The sequence below is a fragment of the Neolamprologus multifasciatus genome, chromosome 6 (assembly GCF_963576455.1).
Source record: "Neolamprologus multifasciatus chromosome 6, fNeoMul1.2, whole genome shotgun sequence".
Classification (NCBI taxonomy): domain Eukaryota; kingdom Metazoa; phylum Chordata; class Actinopteri; order Cichliformes; family Cichlidae; genus Neolamprologus; species Neolamprologus multifasciatus.
The window spans coordinates 11,181,211-11,203,385 of NC_140444.1; the positions used below are offsets into that span (position 1 = coordinate 11,181,211).

General features: G+C 39.9%; 1 protein-coding gene across 1 annotated transcript; it reads left to right on the top strand.

Moving 5' to 3' along the window:
- The first annotated feature begins 1,268 nt into the window (after nt 1-1,268).
- On the top strand, nt 1,269-22,117 carry prkacab (protein kinase, cAMP-dependent, catalytic, alpha, genome duplicate b). Its single transcript, XM_085163692.1, has 11 exons — nt 1,269-1,984; nt 3,424-3,485; nt 5,150-5,278; nt 8,992-9,090; nt 10,341-10,423; nt 10,922-11,048; nt 11,574-11,669; nt 14,018-14,140; nt 18,264-18,323; nt 18,417-18,521; nt 18,610-22,117. The coding sequence occupies exons 1-11, from the start codon at nt 1,939-1,941 to the stop codon at nt 18,733-18,735; spliced, it is 1,056 nt and encodes a 351-aa protein (XP_085019818.1). The 5' UTR covers nt 1,269-1,938; the 3' UTR covers nt 18,736-22,117.
- The last annotated feature ends 58 nt before the right edge of the window (nt 22,118-22,175 follow it).

Genomic DNA, 22,175 nt, shown 5'->3' on the forward strand with positions numbered 1-22,175 from the left:
TTCCACCTTGACTTTTGTGGAAGGAAGCACTGCAAAAGCAGAGAGACTCCGCACATTGGCTCGCTCCTCGCCCTCCCATCTCTGGCTCCTTTCTGTTTTCCGATTTCATTCATAAAATGCAGCACCACCATTTTCACTCTAGCCTCATGTTGCTAGGCAACTGCTGCACAAAAGGAAGGGGGGCCTGTCTGTGCTCTCTTGCACATTTTATCTTAGTTGAAGGGACCAACTCCCCCATCCATCCATCCATCTGTCTACTTCTCACATGTCTGAACAGTTGACCAGTTTATTTTCATATATTCATATTTAGCAGTAAAACCCATATGCAGCTTCAATTGTCCTTTAACAGCACCCTGTACAGTGGTGGGGGGGGGGGGGGGGGGGCTGTGATATGTAAGTTACAACCAAGTATAAGCAGAATTAGTGATTTGGTTTTTGAGTCAGTTCTACATAACCGTGGTGGTGTCGTGTGAGCCCAAATGATGGTGTCAAACCCTGCAGCAGCTGAGAGATCTCGTATTCATAGAATGGATGTTTTTTCATACCATGAGTTTTTTTGGGGTTTTTTTTTTTTTGTTAATTACCAACGCATGGTTAAATTGTTATTGAAATTAGATATTCAGATGCAAATCCATGTGAAACCGAGCCTTTTGAAGGTCCCGTTCATAAAAGGACTCTCGGTCATATGCTAGGCTAAGCCTGCAGGTGTTCCAGGTGCTGGGTGGATGTGCTGTGTTGAAGGAGGCTGTTGGAGGGTTTCGGTGACTGTAAAACATTCAGAGAGACGGTATCTCTCTGAGTGTTTAGAAGGACAGTCTTGTTTCCTAATATTATTTCTCACTAAATACACTCATCATTTAACGCACGGCGGTCTGCGAAATGTTTAGAAGTCCTGCCAGCCCGACCGCGCCGCGCGTGCGTTAAATTCTGACCAACATTTCTAAAAATAGCTCGCGGTTGACGTCACTTGGCCAAACGTGTATCAGTCGCTTGGTGGCGGTGGGAGTGGGGGGCTGAAGATGGGTTTTTTTTTCTACCTGCCAATCGTTACTCAGAGCCAATGGACATCTTCACGTTCGCCGAGATTCCCACGGTTCGCCCTCATCGAGCCAATGGAGGACGGAAACCAGGAAAAGTGGGCGGGTATGTCGTCGGGAGGAAAATAATCGGTGACGTTCCCCTCACTCGCTTTGTGTAGGGTGGTAGGATGGTGCCGCGCTTGATGGATTGCGAAGAGCCAATCAGTGCCTTCCGTGGGATACCGGCATACATAGGTTGCCAATCCGCGGGCTGGTTGCAGCTGTCAATCAAAAACCGGTTCTGGCTAGTAGGCGGGACGTTCAGTCGACTGTAGTTCCGTCATCTCGCTCGTCTCCGAGGCTACGGGGGGCCAATGTTGATTTGGGTGAATTCCCGTCGTCGTCGGACCCCGCCGAGGTTTAATTTTTAAAAGCTGGGTTTGGTAACAAAAAGTGGCGGCTCTTGGGCTGAGAATATCGCGTCCCCGCCTCTGGTGTCGTTTTTCTTTAGGCTGGGGAGAGGTGGGGAGCCGGGGGGGCTCGTTCGGCGGGGGCTGCAAGGAGGGACAGGCGAAGACTGGATCCTCCGTGTTCAGGCCATCTGCGCCGAGCTCGGCCTTACGGTCCAGTGAAGCCCCAACGACCGAGATACCTCAAAGGTATCCTCCCCGTGGATTTGAACTATATATCGGTCGCCGGTTGCTGATGACTGAGGAGTGAGTGAGCCCGCTTTACCATCTCGTCTCGCCCTGGCACCGCATCAGCAGCTGCCAGGCTATTAAAGACCAAGACCTCGGAGTTAACGCTTGGTGCTTTTGGATTTAGAAAATACCGAACAGACCTAATCGAGATTAGATCGGCTTGAGAAGGCTGCAGGGCGGCCAAAAAGCCACGGATCGCCCGTTGACAGGTTGTCATCATGGGCAACGCGCCCACGGCCAGGAAGGGCAGCGAGATGGAAAGCGGTGGGTACCGTCGCCTGTACGCTACACATAACACATTGCTCTGTTCCAGCCTCACGAAATCACCAGAGACGGTGTGACACAGCGGCTATGTTAGCTTCAGTTAACATTCCATGCAGCGGCCTATTTCTGCTGTCTGATTTAAAAAGATCCACTCATCCTGCTCAGTCCTTAAATAAGCCTGTGCCAGGATAGCTTTCAAGAACCCAAATTAGGCAGCTACATTTCAATTAACTAACCTCATAATATAGGGACAGATGAATAGGTGCTCAGTAGTAGTATTCCGCTTTGAACAGAGCTTTTTCTTTGGATTCAGTTGATGCTGCTTTATAATAAAGCAGGTGGTAGTACAGTTTCCACAGCCAAATCACTTCACGAGGTGCAAAACAACCAACAGCTATTGTAAGCTGCAAGAATCTTGGCAACTTCACATCCTCTTGTACTCAAATCTTGGCGAGATCACAACAAGCTATGTGTCAGATATTTCCCAAACGCACAGTGCCTGTTGTCTCTGGAAAGAGATGCTGCTGAAAGTGTGGGGGCTATTTTGTTTGGTGAACCCCCTTAAGGTTTGCAGATTGACACTGAGCTAGTCTGATTGTCTGCTGTACTGTAAGTCCAAATATAGAAGGATGAGTGTGCTCATGTCTGGGGTTATACTTTTGTGGGGTTTTTTTTTTTTAAATTCATCAATTTTTGAAATAGCAATTTACTAGGAAATGATATGTAAAGGTTTATTTAGTTATGTATGTGTCACAAACTGGAGTAAATCTGAATACTGTGATGGATTTTTTTTTTTTAAGAAAATCAAAGAAACAGTTATTCCAAAAGGCTTAAATGCTTGACATTTAAATCAAGACATCTAAGTATATGGCATAGCTACTTGGTATAAATGCATACCGGTCACTGAGCAGCTGACACTTTTAGTGAAGGTGAGAAGGGAAAGTGTTGATAGTTAATAGGTGAACAAGTGTTTTGAAATGTGTCCTGGGATTTAAGCTTTTAAATGAGTATACTTGTTGATGAGATTTCAAGTTCAGGTATTTTTTTTTGCACTTGAGAATATTCTGCATGTAGTTTTCAGACTATCAGCCATATCTGGACTAATTGCTGTACATTTAGAAAAATCCCAGCACAGCCTGAATTACCTTACAAACAGATAAGACGATCAGTGTACATCTCAAAACTTTCTACACACTGACAAATCATCCATGTAGCCTCTGGGTCTTTGTGAGTAATAGTTATGAGCAGGTGGTTTTACGATGGATATGAATAAAATTTGATTTAATTAACAACTTTTAGTCAGACTCTGTGCTGTTGACTTCAGACAATAAAGTAGTTGTTCTGTTTCTTTATTTTGCTGTTTTTTCACTTTCTGTATACACACAGATGCCCCACTAAAGCCTTTCTTATGTAAACACTGGTGTGTGTTTTTTCCACAGTCAAGGAATTCCTTGCTAAAGCCAAAGAGGACTTCCTCAAAAAGTGGGAGAATCCTGCACAGGTTAGTGTGTGTACTAAGTCTGCCCACTAAGCTTCAGAAATATGATACACAGGATTTATTGTTTGTAATTTTATCCTAACTTTGTTTGCATGTTAGAAAAACAGAATTTTCACTCCCAATTCTGTATGACCAAAGAAATATATACATTACTTCTGTGTGGGCTGCTGTTTTTGAAAATGCCAATTATAGCTACTGAAATTTCACTTGTTTCATGTCTTTATTGTTTATTTGTTCAGTATTACCAGCTATCACTTTATGCAAATGATAGAAAATTATAATTTTAATATATACAGATGGCAGTATAAATAAATTAGTTTGTAAATAGCATCAGTTTTATTGTTTATTGGCTATTGGTTAGTGATGATGCTACTGTCTGAAAGTTTTTAAAATGCAAGTTACTGTTTCAAGTAAACTGTGACATAAAACAACTCCATATGTTTTGTCATATTTAATGCTGCAAATTTAAATTCGGTATACATATTTCATATTGTATGCATTATGAGTAAGAAAGTTGGAAAATATCCCCAGGGCAATGTCAACTGTATCAACCCTAAAGCTATGCGTGTGTTTTTTTTTAATTCACTTGTTTTAGATCACCTAATATTCTTCATAGACACTAATTAAACCATTAAATATACATAAATCTGTATCAACATTGTTTTAATTTATACTGTATATAATTTTCTCCGTATGTTTTGGGACACTGGCTTATTTTTTTAGTATTTATTTAAGCTTATTGAAGTTAAATGATGAATTTGGGGTTAAAAAATATATTATATATATATTATTCAGTTTTATTTATTATTTTCAGATTGTCAAATGAACAAATTAACACAATGATAAAAAGGGCCCATTGCAATACTGTAATACTGATCAAAGCTCACCAGTACTGCATTTTTTTTAAATGGATCTCAAGGATAGCTTGTTTCACTTGAAATGAGAGCTCTTTCAAACACATGTTGTGGGTTCATAGCTCCCAAATGCATGTACCACACTTGAAATCATCTCCAAAACTTTTTTATTTTTTAATCTACTTAGGAAGAAGTAATGAAGAAACAACCCACAGCTGTCAGTGAAACAGGTTATGTAGCAATGATCCAATTACACTTGAGCAGCTCAAACTATGGCACTGGGTATAAAAATTGCAGTGAAGGCAATATTTTTGTTTTGACTTTTGAGATAAAGCTGAATATCTAAGCCTAAACCAATATTTATCACATATGTATGCAAAAACGTCTATGGCAGTATCTAAAAATATATTAGTGTTAAGCATGATTTGATTCTATGTAGGAAAACATCAATTATTTATGATAAATAAGTTTCTGGGACCATCTCAGCCTGAGAAACAGTTCAGGTACCACAAATATGAGTAAAAGTTTTTTCTTTATTGTTCTTCAAATTTACACTGTATCCTGTATGCACATGTGTATTACTCTCTATTAAGAAATTATAAACCATACATACCAAATATATTAATTTATATATATTATCTATTGCATATTTGTTTATGACATGTGCAAAGAATATATACCATGAAAATACAAGAATTAGTGGTAAATGTGAGCACACGAGTAGCTGAAAATAAAAACTCGCTACCAGCAACATGACCCTAAATATCCCATTTTCACAAAAATCAGCTAACCGTTTTTGTTTTGTCTGTTCAGAACACTGCTTGCCTGGAGCAGTTTGAGAGGTTGAAAACCCTGGGCACGGGCTCATTTGGTCGTGTTATGCTGGTGAAGCACAGAGAAACGGGACAACATTATGCGATGAAGATCCTCAACAAGCAGAAGGTCAGTCTGGGTCAGGGGTCACCAGAATCACAGAGGGATTGGGGTGTTTAAATGCGCTCCCATCCATTTTTTAGTTAGTCTTCCCACAGAAAACAGAAATGTAATTGATGTGAATACTGCACTCGGAAGATTTTATTCTTTTATGCATTTTGTTAAAGGCCCTTCAAATACAGGTGAAATTATTATCTGAACCCACTTGTGCTGAAAGCAGGGATTAGTTACAGTGACAGAGCGGAGGTTGTCTTTACGTGGATAACACCAGAGTAATTTTAATATTCAGTTAAAATAAATCTTTGACTTAATCTGTGAATAAGATGATAATTAATCCACAATATAATTATATTATGGCTTAATTATCATCTTATTGATAAAACACTGAGATTGGGATTTTAGCAAGATCAAAATCAGAATGAATATCTATATCTATCTATCTATCTGTCATGCTGTACTAAAGTACTGGCAAAATAATTTTTGCATCAGTAGGGACATGAAGGTAATCCATGAATTTACAGACTTCTGCAAGTACTACTGACAGAACACATGCCTGAGAGAGTGAATGTACATGAACACGATGGTGTTGTTTTGCTATGGCTGTTTTCACAAAAAAGTCTATGTTGCACTTGTTTCAGGGAGGTGGAACAAGTGCAACAAGTATACTTTTATTTATTTATTTATTTATTTATTTATTGCCTCTGCATACATAGCACCATACTGTTGTACTGACAATTAACTTTAGTAAACAATTTAGATGGAGTTATTGGTCCACAGGGTCATCTCCCAGGGTAAACCCAATACTTTCCCAGAAGCTAAACTACCATCGCATCTATCTAAGACAGACCAAATCACTTCAAGGACATAGGGTCCCCAAACCATTTTAAAAATAGCCTCTGGCCCCACACAAGCCATTTTTGCACATGCAAATAGGGCAATGCGATGAAATAACTCCCTCAGTTTTCAGAGAACTGGGGTTACCCTGGTAAACAAACATTGCCTTTTAAGCTTTACTTGGTATCGCACTATTGGAAATATAGCTCACTCCCAAATTGTATGCTCTCCTGCCAATAGCACCTCGTAGGCCGACACCTCACACCAACCCCAACGTTCAGCTAGCAGGCCTCATTAAGGCCTGAGCATGCAAGTGAGGACGCAGTTACATCAGAACAGTACAAATTAAAAAATGTGTGGGATGCCCAACTAGCAATAACAAAGATGTAATCCACAGAAACACCCTTAAAAAGGCCCCACAAGGAAGCCATTTCTCTGGTAGAATGTGGATGCTGGTGAATGCTGGTTGCACTGGTAATCATGCCATCACTATAGCCTCCACCATCTAGTGTCACAGCCCTAATGAAAAGCTAAGCTAGATTCCCTAAACCAAGGGAAGGCAAGGGAAGGGACTGCAAACAGGAACTATGGCAAGATACCAAAAAATCCCTGAAGGCCTAAACTTGCCTTTGTGCCTCAGTTTAGGGTAATTGCCATCAGCTCTTGCTAATTTATATGAGTCTCTGGGGCCAGGTACCACTGACAGCCCTCCCCTCAAAAACAGCCTTCTAACCTTTCAATCAAGCATCTGTTTGCTCATAACCACCATACATAAGGTTATGAACCTGGTTATGAACAATTTTGGGTCACTCCAGTGAGACATAGCTACCAGATATTTAGAGAAATTGCGACTGGGACTCAGATGACATCTCATATCCATCTGCAGAGAGGACACCTCCTGGGACACTGGCTATTACATGCTTGCATATCATATATATAAGCGTGACCTTATGGGGAAGATGGAAAATGGCCACAATGCCTGGACTGGAGGGAAAATGACATCCTCCTCATCGTCATCATTATCATCAGAAGATACTTTTTAACTCATCCTCATCTTCTTCCTCCTTGGAGTTGAGGAGCTGATTATAAAAGGAGTAAGTTCAGCCTTGGGGTCTTTGATCATATCCCCCCAGCAAGTGCAACCTGAGCTGGGTATGTTGCTCAGCTTCGCTGCAGTGTCAGAGAGACAGGGATCGGCTTTTGAGGCCCTGGGCACTTGCAAATGCGACTCCAGGATTCTGTCTGCCCATGTGACGCCGTTGCATGTTTGACACCCACATAAGTGATTCAGAGGGGTTGGGGGGGGGGGGGGGGGGGGTTCCCTGAGATATTCAACCAGCAAACGCAACGCCCCTAACCTTGCTACCACTACCATTTCCCTGAGAGAATGCAGTGGCACCCAAAGGCACCAATTTTCAGCTTGGACAGCTAGCAAATAGCTATACAAGCACAAGCTCACTTGATGTGCTGACTTGATAAGGTGCAGAATTGCAACAACACAACGACTGCTTACTAGAAAAATGTATTGATGTAATTAAAATATAATTAAATAAAATATTTATGTTAGTAATCCTGAAACCAGAAACGTTCAGGGAATACCTTTCACAACTGGATCTGTAAACTGTTAAGTGGATAACCTTGGTCCAGGATCATTGGTTAAGCTCTAATGATCTTCACGGGGAAGAAAGCAAGAATGCCTGGTGTGGGGCCAGGGCCTATTATAAAGGGGGTCGGGTGAGCCTGTGTCCTTGAAGTGATTGGTCTGTTACAGATGGAAGTGGTGGAAGTGGAGTATCTGTGACTGGTCTTGCAAGTGAGGCCCAAGTGGCATACCAAGTGAGGTTTAAAAGAGAATCCTATTTTAACCAGGTGGTGACACCTTTCCGATGCAGCCTTGTTGTAACTGGTGATGTAGAATATGTTCATAAGTCTTCCCAGCTAAAAATCTGCAACAAACTCTTGTTTCCTGTTAAATTTTGCACTATCCGCCTTGCAACCTCCTTTCATCTAAACTACTTCTAACTCTAAGCTGAAACCCCAACACGTTTCATAGTTATTTTAAAGTTCAAAGACATGGCACAATAGCACACTGGCCTATAGTCTTAATTATGGAGGGAAATATTGAGAATACGGACTTCAGGTTGTTTTCGTAAATGCCACAGATGTCTTGCTGTACCTGGAGTTTCTGTTTGTTAAAGTTACACAATTTTGGAGACAGTAATACTACTGTCTTATCATAAAGAAGTAATGTAATAAGTAAGAGTCTTTTTATCATTCAGTGAGCAGCTGAGATATGATTTTGAATGTCAGCAGAAGGGTACAGTGAAAGAAGTTTGTTGGAGGTGTGCAGTCTTTTGCCTGCAGCGCTTCATCTGACAGCTCACTCTGGCTGTTGCTTCTTGTTCCATTACTTTCTGCAGTATCTCAAACTGATCTGCTGTCAAAGAAATATGTCAGTTATATTGTTTTTTTTGATCCATTTTTAATGAATGATAAAAGTAACAAACACAATGCATTTCCAGCTAATACTTTATAATAAAAGCAAACTCATTTTTCAAAAGTTAAATGGTTTTAATGGGAAGATGCAGCAGTAGGAAATGTTCAGTTTGCATTACCAGTAACTTAATACAGCATTTTCTCCAGTAATGGTGCCACAGACACCCATGTTATAATCCTCCAATTGCAAAAACACTCAAATATTGTGATGATTGGGCCATAGGCAGCATCATATTACTTCAACCTGTGAGAGATGTCTTAACAGATATGTATTTAAATGAAAATTGCTAGTTTCATATTTGCCTTAAATTTTACACTCTTGTCTTACTGGGTAAAATGTCTCTCTCTCACTCTCTCTCTCCTTCTTCTTTCTGTCTCTCTCTGCCTTTCAGGTGGTCAAGCTCAAGCAGATAGAGCACACTCTAAATGAGAAGAGGATTCTCCAGGCTGTCAGCTTCCCTTTTCTGGTGCGGTTAGAGTACTCATTCAAGGTACGGATTATTTTAGGTGTGTGAGAGCACACACGCCTGTGGTTGTTTGATGACAGCGAGTGACTGCTTAATTTCTCACACAATTAAAATAACAATAAAAGAACTCTTTAGCGAAGTTTCACTTATTATTTCATTGAAAAGCCACAGACAAATGTTATGATCCATTCGAAGCTGTTTCTTAGCTGCCTGATTAATATATATCCATCTTTGTGCTGGTCTCAACCAACTCCTGAAATTACTAACTTGCCACTAAATACTATTTTCAACTGCTAGTTGTTACTTTGGTCACTGCTGGCAATGGTCAGTGCTTTATTTAACATGTGTTATACATACCTGTACTTAAAATGATTCTGAAACAATAATAAGCAGAAAACGGCTAAAATTTGTTACAGATCTGATGATGGTTTGGTTACTACGGAAGACAACTTACGCACAAATAAGTTAATTCAAAAAATTATTTGCTTTATTTATTCAAACTATGAACTAAGTGGTCACATTAAGTCTGCATGTTTTTAAAGACCTCTTGGAAGTGTTTACATGTATCTTTGGCCAGCAGATGAGAAGACTATTTGTAATATTTTTGAAAATTGAGCACCAACTCTGATTGTTTTGATGATTAAAATTAAATAATTTATAGTGCATTAATCTTTCAGTCTACTACCCCTTCCATCACCACTGTCAGTCCTGTTGAGTTGTATGTAAGTACATGGTGAAGTTGGCTTTAGATGTCACATGAGCGTGTGACATGGACGTGCACAGACCAATCCTGCTGATGGCTATACTCCAATTAATGCCTTATTCAGGTTAAGCGCTTTAGATGCACCTGGAAAGCCAGGGATTGACTATCCTAGACACCTTAAATAAACCTATTAACAGAATATTCCGGTCCACGTGTGTTGTCCTACACACAGGAGGAAGAGTCAACAAGAACAAAACATACGCAGTGTGATTTGTGTTAGTCGGTTACACTACTTATATCTTGCAAAACTGTGATATAAACAACACACAATATACAAACCAGGCCTTCAGTAACGTTCCTGGGTTAAAGTACTTTATTATTTATATGGCAATACTATAAATAATAGTCAGTTAATGCTAACTAGCAAAATACCAGCTAGATTAAACAATTTGGTAACTGGTGAAATTGCTCTTGTTGTAACTCCTGTATATGTGTGTGAAGTGCATCCATACATGGGCATGCGTTTGTGTGTTTGTGTGAGTGCCACTAACCTTTGTCCTCCTTTCCGCAGGACAACACTAACCTCTACATGGTGATGGAGTATGTGCCAGGTGGCGAGATGTTTTCCCATCTACGGAGAATTGGCAGATTTAGGTCAGTGTTTGAATAAAGTTTATATCCAGAAGCATTTTGTGGATTGCTACAAGAGTAAACAGTGGACTTTGAAGGCATTTCTGTTATCTTGTATTCTACATAGGCACAAAGCACAACAACTCTAGAAAAGTTTGGATACTGTGTCGCAAAATAAGATTTAAAAATCTTTTTTCCCCAGAAGAATTATTATACTATCCATGTATAGAGTTACATGACATTATAACTTAATTAACAGCTTAATCCAAAGTTGCAAGATGATCTGGCTTATCCCAAAGCAGCAAACAAATGTCATGCTATTTCAGATTATAGTATAATGTAGAGTATTGCTTGCCTACATCTTTTCCATGTATTAATTCCTATTCAGTATTCTTTCTTCTATCATGTCTCCTAACCTACGGCAGTATTTTCAGCTCTTCTTATCTCTATGCTAGACTCAAGTCATCTCTACTGTTCGATTACCAAACAGATCCCCTTTTGTCTCGTTGTGTTTATGTGCAGTGAGCCTCACGCTCGGTTCTACGCTGCTCAAATCGTTCTGACCTTTGAGTATCTCCATGCTTTGGACCTGATCTACAGAGACCTGAAACCTGAAAACCTGCTCATAGACCAACAGGGCTACATACAGGTAACAAACTTACTGTTAATTATTTATCCTTCACAGACCCTGCTGATGCATTTGTGTTCCATATTTATTATGTCTGCAACTGACAGTAATTGTTTTTAGCACACATTAATCCATCTGTTTTATTCCATTTATCTAACATCTTTTTACTTAAATATTTTAAAACTATCATCACAGTGAGAGTTTTCTAGAGCTTAAAATTAGAATATTTTATGACACGTACAGCTCAACAGATAAGAGGACATTTATTTTCAGTGTGAGATTTGTTAACCTTACAAAGGTGTTCTTCACTCTTGAATTGTCTCTGTGTGCTGGTGTACCGCCCTCTAGTGGCGAACTGTTGCATAACAGCTGGTGACAATTTCCCTTGATGCGACTGTTTTTAGTGCCTCTCTTTCTTGCTGCCTTTCATGTGGTGTTATTTAGCCTATTTAAATTTTCTTTCTTTTTCTTTTTTTCTTGTTTGGTTTTTTTTTTATTCTTTTTTTTTACTCACTGTCGTTGTCATTGTTCTTTGTCCCCTTTTAGGTTACAGATTTTGGCTTTGCCAAACGTGTGAAGGGCCGGACCTGGACACTGTGTGGCACCCCAGAATATCTGGCTCCAGAGATCATTCTCAGCAAGGTGCGCTTGGCAGCCAGCTGAACTAACTTTAAGCTTGGGGTAGAGGCTTCTTCGTTTTTTAAGGCTAGGATTATATTCACTTGTGGATAGCTGTAGGTACCTCATAGGAAAGATTTTTTCTATTATACATTTTTCCGGTTTGCTTGCAGTCCAACTGGAAGACAAATGCATAACTGTTGGTTTTTCTGTCAGGACAAGTCCTAAAAATCATGTGAAAATATGTGAAGGTCCAATAGCTTACTTTGCTTACTTGCAAACTATAATACCAGCGTTACACCCCTGTGAATTTAAAGCTGATCACACGAATAATCTGCAGTAATATACAGTCATATAAATAATCCTAGCAGGACATGTTTTAGCAGTACTTTTGACAAGCAAATTGCGGTTCACTCTACATGTGCATATACGCTTTAAGATGCTGGGAGCATTGTGACACAAAAACATGCCCATCTGTCTGTATCAGTCCCACCCCAGATGCTCTATGAATGTGTGTGCACACAGATGAGAAGTTGTGTACTCCTGAGTAGAGGACACACAGGTCTCTTCAGTGTTTGACATATGTTAGCAAAACACTGATGACAAAACTCATTAAGAATATTGTTGTTTACACAGACTGGCAGCATCCTCATTAGGTGCCAGGCTTTGGGAAGCTTACGTGCCAGCAACTTTAAAATTGTGCAATAAGTATTAAAATAACATTTGAAGTGCTGCAGTTTATATATAGAGACATTTATGGGCTTTGTAACCCTGGTGGGTTGTGATCTATAGACTCTGTGAGTGACAGGCAAGTTCAAGTTTCTCTTTCTTAAACACCAAAATGATGGGAGAGTATTTTCACTGTGCTCTCTGTAGCTCAGGTCACTGGAAGACTGCCACATTCACATTCCTCTTTTTTTCCCCCAACAGTTGAAGGTAGGATCAAAAATTGCTGTCGGAGATGGGTGGGTGGAGGTATTAAATAGGCAACTTTTAAATGTTACACAAATAATTATATAAAGTAGTTCATCCAAGTGGTGTTGACTGGTAGTGCCCTATATTATAAACAATACTAAATAATGTGGCTAAACTTTTAATTCCAATAAATCCAAACTATAATGTAAGTGAGGTTTCCGCTAAATGACTGAACTACTAGATCTTTATAAAATTGGGAACCCAAGTCTCCTCTTACAAATATATGTTTACAATCAGACAGGAAAAGTCATTAAAGCAATTATTAAATCCAGTGTATATAATAAAATGTACCAAAAGTCACCAAATTTAGTCTTAACAGACAAGCTTTTTGTCTCAAAGGCATCCCAAGATACTCCTCACAACAAGAAGTGAACATATCATTATTAAAATGGAGCTATTCTCTTTATTTCATGCTCTGTATTTTTATTTTTCTGGATTTTATTATCGTAGTTTTGCATGATTCACAGTTCGAGGTAATCATTTGTTTTATTCTGGGACTGCAGCCCCTCAGTTCCTCCACTGTGACTAAAACAAGTTTTCACTCCTCTCCCTTTGAGGCCACCCTCGCTTTAAGTCAACTCACAAATGATTGATTTGAATAGCAGGTGGGTGGGGCTTATGTGCTCAGGCAAAAGCTGTGTATCTGAGATGACCACTCTTGGTGTCTTTGTCATCATGCAGATCCACAAGCTTAAACAGAGTGCCAGAAACTGGGTGTTGGAAGCTGTCTGAAGCCTTATTATTTTAAAAGTTTGGCTATGCTTAATGTGAACGTCGAACATTGTAGCAGTACATATCTGTACTTTGCATTAGGAAAACATATTGAGTGTAAGATATCTTGGAAAGCTAATATGTAGTTAGATTGGAATGAAATTGAGTCTCTGAGACCATGTATATAGGAATTCATTTGGGACCTCGAGTGTAGTGTGAGTGGACCTTTTAAAGGTTTGGTCCAAGTACTCCAACCATGTGTACTAACTATGATACAGACACGTGTAGACACAAGCTGTCCAGTAACTGACAGTAACTAAGGCTAACAGGCTGTGAATGCATCCTTACTGTGTCCAGCTTTATATAACACTTTATAATCTGGAGATACTGAGTTGACAGTTAATTATGTGGAATAAAACAAGCCACTTTATTGATTTGTAATTTTACTGTAAATAACAGACTATCAAGATAGTTCATTATTTATTTTCTGTGGGGGGGGGGGGGGGGGGGGGGTTCTGGGGAATTGGTGCATTTGTTGATATTACCCGTGTACACAATTCATTACAGACATATGATGAAATATACATTTACTGCGTCATTTTATATTTTATCTTAAATTAACTTAATGTTTTTTCTTTCTTCTTCCGTTACTCCATCCTTGTCATGCCCCCCGCTACATCCACCAGGGGTATAACAAAGCAGTAGACTGGTGGGCATTGGGTGTACTCGTCTACGAGATGGCAGCAGGGTACCCACCTTTCTTTGCTGATCAGCCCATTCAGATCTATGAAAAGATTGTTTCAGGGAAGGTGAGTTTGACTGTCTGATTAGCATTTTGTGCTAATATTTAACGCTTTACACAAGAGAACATGACTCATGATGTGATATTAGGTTGGTTTTTTTTGGTTGTAAAAATGTATTTTAGTTTACTTTGTATTTAAATTTCAGTTTTAGGTTAATCCTGAAAGAGTTTTGGGCATTGTTTTTTCTTTTTTCTTTTTTTTTTTTTGTGGTAGAGTGGGTATGGTGTAGTTTCAAAAAATGTGTTTTTACCACAGAAACACGGACCAAGTAGAAGCATCTGTTTTGATCTGTTCAGCCATGTTTTTCCTTTGTTGGTCTTTGAAAATACTCTGTGGTTTGCATTGTATTTGTTCCACACACATTGTTGTTTCCAGATGTGTAAAAAGCATCAATTTTATACGCCATCATATTAGAGAACCTGGCAGTTAGAGCCTTGATCCGGCATAATAAATCTGATCAGGGAGGATGTAAGAGGAGCATATTTCCTTTATTTATTTCTTGTATATTTATAAGGGGAGTATTGTGATCATTTCCAGTTACATAATTTTATATTTGGACTTTAATAGAGTTGTGTTGCATTATTCAGATTCCAAAATAATCCTTATGTATTTTATAACAACCTTTGATACAGCACCTCAGTTCATCCACTGTCTGAACTAAGCTATTTTGGCTCTGCCTCCTTTGAAGCCACCCTCTCTTTAATTCATCTTTCCTCTGATTGGCTGTCCACCTCACACAAAGAATTTGAATAGCATCGTGTTCACTGTGTACCTGAGGTAACCATACTGAGACTATCTGCTATCTTTTGACATCATGCAGATCCAAAGTTATGTTCACTTGTATATGAGTGTTTTAGTAAACTTAACTTTCACTGTGTGGCAGTTTGAACCACTGAAAACAGCTTTTGAAAAATACCTTTGAGGGTGAAATTTTTTTAAATCTATATATCTGTGTGGACATCTATTTATGTGTGGACAAGGAACATTTAGGTTTTTCTCTTGCAACATGAAAGCTGTGCACCTTTATCTCTCCCTCTCTTTTTTATGTCAGACTGTGTGCCATGTTATTGTTTGTGGCTTTTTAATTGGCCAACATTTCTTCATGGTTGGGTTATATCACCATCTGTTGCTTTAGCATGAAATTGACATAATATTTTTTTTTTTTTGCATTTAAATGTGGATGGAAATCAGCTTGGATAAAAAAAAAAAGTACCTGTGTATGTGTGGATGTAGCCCAAACGTGGAAAAAATATTTGAAACTGGGTGGTAAGAGCACACTGAGCCTTCCCAGCAATTTCCCACCAAGGTCAGACCATCCAATGGTCAGAGAGATTGCAAAGAACCAACAAGCTACATCTCAGACTCTACAGGTTTAAGTTAACATCTTAAAAATTCAAATTCATGACATTAAAAATAGAAAAAGACTGAGCAAGTATGACTTTTTTGGAAGAGTTGCCAGAGAAAGCCACTTCTTTCTAAAAAGAACAAAGCAGCACAGCTTAGGTTTCCAATCTGAATAAGACTTCTGGGACCCTCATTTACTAATATGTGCATGGAAACAGGAGGAACAATGCGGTTTTCGTCCTGGTCGCGGAACACTGGACCAGCTCTTCATCCTCTCGAGGATACTTGAGGGTGCATGGGAGTTTGCCCAACCAGTCTACATGTGTTTTGTGGACTTGGAGAAGGCATTCGACCGTGTCCCTCGGGGTGTCCTGTGGGAGGTGTTGCGGGAGTATGGGGTGTCTGGCCCATTCCTACGGGCCATTCGATCCCTATACAACCGTTGCAAGAGCTTGGTTCGCATTGCTGGCAATAAGTTGGACTCGTTCCCGGTGGGTGATGGGCTCCGCCAGGGCTGCCCTTTGTCTCCGGTTCTGTTCATAATTTTTATAGACAGGATTTCTAGGCGCAGCCAAGTGGCGGAGGGCTTTCGCTTTGGTGGCCTCAGAATCTCATCTCTGATTTTTGCGGATGATGTGGTTCTGTTGGCTTCATCGGGTGAGGGCCTCCAGCTCGCACTGGAGCGGTTCGCAGCCGAGTGTGAAGCAGCGGGAATGAGGATCAGCACCTCCAAATCTGAGGCCATGGTTCTCAGCCGGAAAAGGGTGGAGTGCCCACTCCGGGTCGGGGATGAGTTCCTGCCCCAAGTGGAGGAGTTCAAGTATCTCGGGGTCTTGTTCGCGAGTGATGGGAGAAGGGAGCCGGAGATCGACAGACGGATTGGGGCTGCAGCTGCAGTAATGCAGACGCTGCACCGGTCCGTCGTGGTGAAGAGGGAGCTGAGTGTAAAAGCGAAGCTCTCAATTTACCGGTCGATCTACGTCCCTACCCTCACCTATGGCCATGAGCTGTGGGTAGTGACCGAAAGAACGAGATCGCGGATACAAGCGGCAGAAATGAGCTTCCTCTGAAGGGTGGCTGGCCTCTCCCTTAGAGATAGGGTGAGAAGTTCGGCTATCCGGGAGGGGCTCAGAGTAGAGCCGCTGCTGCTCCACATCGAAAGGAGCCAGTTGAGGTGGTTCGGGCATCTGACAAGGATGCCCCCTGGGCGCCTCCTGGGTGAGGTGTTCCAGGCATGTCCCACCGGGAGGAGGCCCCGGGGCAGACCCAGGACACGCTGGAGAGATTATGTCTCTCAGCTGGCCTGGGAACGCCTTGGTGTTCCCCCAGATAAGTTGGAGGAGGTGGCTGGGGAGAGGGAGGTCTGGGCCTCTTTGCTTAGGCTGCTGCCCCCGCGACCCGGCCTCGGATAAAGCGGATGAAGATGGATGGATGGATGGATGCATGGAAACATTGGTATACTGCACAAAGAAATGAGGAAAATCAATGTCAGATTTATGACAGGTGCACACTGACCAATTTTTCTTACCACCATGCATATGTTAATAAATCAGTCTCATTCTTAATCATCTGCTTCAGGGGTGAAACATAACTTGGGTGCTGAATATTGTTTAGCCTGAGCTAGTCACTGTGGATCAGTTGATATGAAAAAGACAAACTACAGGAAAAAGAAGAAATTAGGTGGAGGACATGGACCACATGATCTGTCAAACCCAGATAAGAAACACACGGCAATAAAAACAAACAAAACAAAATTACGCCTCAAAATTCCCCGTCATCTGTGGTATAGTGTCAAAAAAGAGAATATTAGAAGATAAGTTATGACATCAGACAATGATTGATACATATGTTTTATTTTGAGTTGTTTTTTTTTTATTTATTTAATTGTAATTCTGAGTATTTGGGGCCTTACGGTCAACTGTAAATGATGACTGAAAAATAATAATAACAATAACAATAATAATAAGTAGCAGTGGTGTAGTAGAAGTAGTAATACTCATTTTAAAGACCTATGTCATGCCCTCATTTGTTCATGCACACAGTCTGAAGGACTTCTAATTATATAAAATACAAACCTACGAAAAAATCGATAAATCTGTGCATGAAATGTTGTTGTGAGTACAGACTGTTAGAGCCATAAGAACAAAGCGGACAAGTTTGGCCATACATGCACAGCTCCACGTTTGGAGAAAACCAGACACAGCATAATAGCACGTACACCTCAAACCATCAATCAACTCTGTGGAGGGGTGATGTGTTTTGTTTTTTCTGTTATTGTGTGCTTATTCTAGAGTCAAATGTGACACCATTTTTCCGACAAAGGAAGCTTGGTTGACCAACGAGAAAGTCATCTCACACACACGAGCAAATCTAAAACAGAAGATTCAAGGTGTTGCAGCGGCCTAGTCAAAGTCCATACTTAAACCTGATTGAATTACTGTAGCTGGAACTCGAGAGCTGTGCACAAATGCACGCCAGCAAGCCTCAATGAACCGAAGCAACCGTTGTAAAGAAGAGTGGGCTAAAAATCCTCCACAACAATGTGAGAAGTCTGGGAAGTCTCTCGCAAGACAATTACTGGAAGTTATTGCTGGAAAAGGTTCTTCTACAAGCTACTGATTCATAGGATGTACTTAGTTTTTCCCAGAACTACATAGAGCTATGTCATTGTATTATAAGAATCTACCAGTGCTTCACTACAGAAGATAACGAACCCGAGAGCCTGAATCTCATCACTACATGAAGTTATCACTGGTTCATTCCTCATTTTGTGCTCTGCCCTTAGGTTCGTTTCCCGTCTCACTTCAGTTCAGACCTGAAAGACCTCCTAAGGAACCTGTTACAGGTGAGAGCAAATACCGCAGGCATTCAGACGTTTAGGTTACATTTATTTTTCTTTAACGTGACCGTGAGAAAAATATGTTTGTGTTATTTTAAGGTGGATCTCACAAAACGTTATGGAAATCTCAAAAATGGGGTCAATGATATCAAGGGACACAAGTGGTTTGCAACAACTGACTGGATTGCCATTTACCAGAAAAAGGTATGTTTTGGTGAGTGTACTGTGTGGCATGTGAGACTTTTTCTTCCCTTCAGTTTGTTTTATAATAGTTTCCTTTATGTGACTTTAGGTGGAAGCTCCCTTCATCCCCAAGTTCAAAGGACCAGGCGACACCAGCAACTTCGACGACTACGAGGAGGAGGAGATTCGTGTCTCCTTCACTGAGAAATGTGCCAAGGAGTTTGCTGAGTTCTAGAGTTAGAGAGCAAGAGAGGAAGAAAGAAGGAAATAGGGAGAGTCAAAGGTAGGCTGGTCAAGTGGGAGACATAAGGAGAAAGTACTGTCTCCTGTCCAATCACAAGCACCAGCTACAAAGAGGAAAAATCGGATAGAGAAGGAAAAAAGAGCAAGGAGACTGATAACCAGCAGTGTTGCCTTTTCTGTTGTGTTTTTGTTGTGTTTTATTTATTATTCTGTCTTATTTATGGATCCCTTTATAATGAAGGTGTGCTTCATGGGTGTTGAGAATCCAACTAATTTGGAGTTGCCTCTACACATTTTCACCCGAGATCTTCCCTTTTCCTTTTCCTTTTTTTAAATCCATCTTTTAGACATATTCACACCACAGCAAAGAGAAATCAGTCTGTCTGTGCTGATCTAGTCCAGTCTCTTAGTCGTTACATGAAGACTAATGAGTTTTGTGCAAGTTTAGGTCTCAGTCTGGACAAAAGTTTCTTAAATTTTAACCGACAACTGGCTAACATGCTCTTTGTTTTTTTTAAGCAGGAAGGGCATGTAAGTAGCAGGTTTGATAAGTCTTGCACACATATGTACTTTCACCTTGGATGACTTTACATTTTGCAGTTTTATCTCAATTTTTCCTTCAGAATTTAAACTTTTACCCTTTCATATCATAGACACACGACATAACTTAAGGCTTGATGGGCCAACAAAAAAAAAAAAAAAATGAATGCATTGTGTGTGCAAAATAAATTTCATCGAGAGACAGATGATGTTTTAAGGGGAAAAAAAGTGAGTTACGTTTACTGTGTAACTATCCATCTACCGTTCTTATCATTGTTAGAATTAGTGCATATCTACGGTACTCCATTATAAATGTTATTAGATACTAGTGGCTCCAATGATATCATGTCACGCTAACAAACAAGGAAATACGAGTAAGGGGATGGAATTAACTCAGTTTTTAAGGGTGTTTTAAAGAAACACTGTAACGTAATGGTATCTCAGGTTTGAACATATCACTTAATAGACATTTTATTAACATACAGCGTTAGGATCAGCAGGTAAATCTGTGATATGGATTTGGGAATTTAAAGTTCTGGTTCAAATTAAGAGAAACAAAAGGGAATATTCAGACTTTTGGTTAGCGTCTTCCACAGTTTGCCCTTCCAGAAGATTTGATTTTGCTAACTGACTCGACAACTTTGTTTTCATGAAAGCACTTCCTGTCTCGGCTCAGAGTTTACGTAATGGCCACAGTGATTCTGCTTACTGAATCAAGCCTTTGGCCTTGATTACTCCAACTGAAAGAGACCGCTTGAGGCAAACTACCTTGAACTGCTTCCGGCTGGTGGCCTTCAGAGCATTTTGACCAGTCACTGATGGCAGTTTGGATAGTGCGCTTTTATGGTCTTCAATGGAAATATGTATTCATGTTCACCTCATCTTATTACCCATCCCTTTCTTCTTATCACTTGTAAAGTAGGACCACACTCTATGTGACAGTCTTATATGTGACAGCAGCTCTGTTACTGTTTATGTGTTTTAAACATGCACAGTTTTTGTTTCATTTTGTTTTTTGTGTGTTGGTGATGATGTAAAGATGACTGGCACTCTATTTAACAAGTTAGTGAAAGCTAGAGCTTCTGGCGGTGAATCGAGCTAATACTGAGAAGAGAGAAAAATAATCATAGCGCACGGTATACAGCCTGCTGATTTGAAGAATACAACAAATAGCACTTTTGGTATTCAGTGTCTCCTTGGCTCCTGAGCTATGGTCACAGAATATTTCAGCAATGGCCAGAGAGGGTCGTTACTGTAGGATTTGTTCATTCACAATTTCTGAGATAAAACAAAGTGACACTGATGTTCGTTTCAGACATCAAAATGCCTTCTTTGTTGCTGTAATTTAATGTGCCACAATAATGATGGTTTCCTAATTTGATTTATACAGGCGCTTTGGTTTTTCTCCCATCGTTATAAACTGGATAATATAAATTCACATACTTCCCTCGAGTCTGAAACAGTTCAGATAGCAAAAACATATATATATATATATATATATATATATATATATATATATATATATATATATATATATATATATATATATATATATCTCAATCAAGCATTTTCTCCAGGATGCACATTTGTTATGTGTAATGGTTTGTGTCTATCATTTGTAATATGGAACAATAGCCCCCACAGCTAATTGTCCACTTGCCATATTTACTTATTCATTCTATCAACACTCTTTTCCCACTCTGTGCGTGACCCCAGATTTACAATGTGGTAATTTGTTTAAAAAAAAAGATCAATTTGAGAATGTGCATCACAGAAGCACAGTGTCAGCTGAAGGTCTTAAAGGACCACTCCGGTGATTCAGCTTTACTGTTTAGCAAACTTGCATCAGAGGCTGCGTTATCTTATTAGTGCCTTGCATGGGTCAAGCTCCAAAAAACAAAGTCCTACATCTCCCACATCCTTTAAATTCTGCATAAATGTACAGTTTGTAACGCAGGCTGTTTGTGACTCTGCAAGGCCTGTCAGAATTACACGGGTGATGTGGTGTATTTAATTTCCTTTTATTAGTTTATTTAACAGAGAGAAAGAGATATCAACTGAAACAGGAGACACCATTTCAGAATAAATGGACTAGGACAATAATGCTGGGTCACTTTTAAGGCTACTGGATATTGTGCTTGTGTGTGGCATAGTCCCAAAAGTAAAGTTAAATGACCACAAACCAACTGCCACAGTAAACCTGGGGCTTCACAGAGAAATGAGTCACTTACAAGGCAACTAACATGGATCCGACATGTCTCTCCTGTATTAATGTTTCCCCTTCTTTTTCACTGAGGCAGATTAACCAGCTTAAAAACTCCAGATTTTATCAATGAATCTGACGCCAAAATCATAGTGGCAGATAAATGGTGGCAAGAGCTGCAAGCTGTAAGCCTCGTTGTAGTCATCAGCTGGCTTATTGGTTAATTTAAAAACCATTATTATTATTATTATTAATAAACTGTTTACATCACTTGTTGAGGTTTCACATTCGCTGTATTTCCTCCATGTCAGGTTTAATGTTGAATATATCATCATGGACAAAATGTTTGAAGTTATAAAACAATATTATTATGTGTCTCCTCGATGTTTTTACAGTGATACAACTTCCTCTCCATGCAGGCACAATGCTGGTACATACTGTCGCACTTTTTAGGGAAATGAGACCCCAATATAAACCATATTAACCCCCGCCACAGACATACTATACACACACACACATATACACACACTGCAAAGGGAAGCGTCTAAAGTCACGGAAACGGTGACATAAAAATACGAAGTGTAATATTTTGCAACATGAGTATCATTCCAATAAAGTTTTACTTGTAAAATTCTCCTGAACTCCCGCGTCCTCATTTGGGTGTGGAGCTGAAACGTGAAAGTTGCACG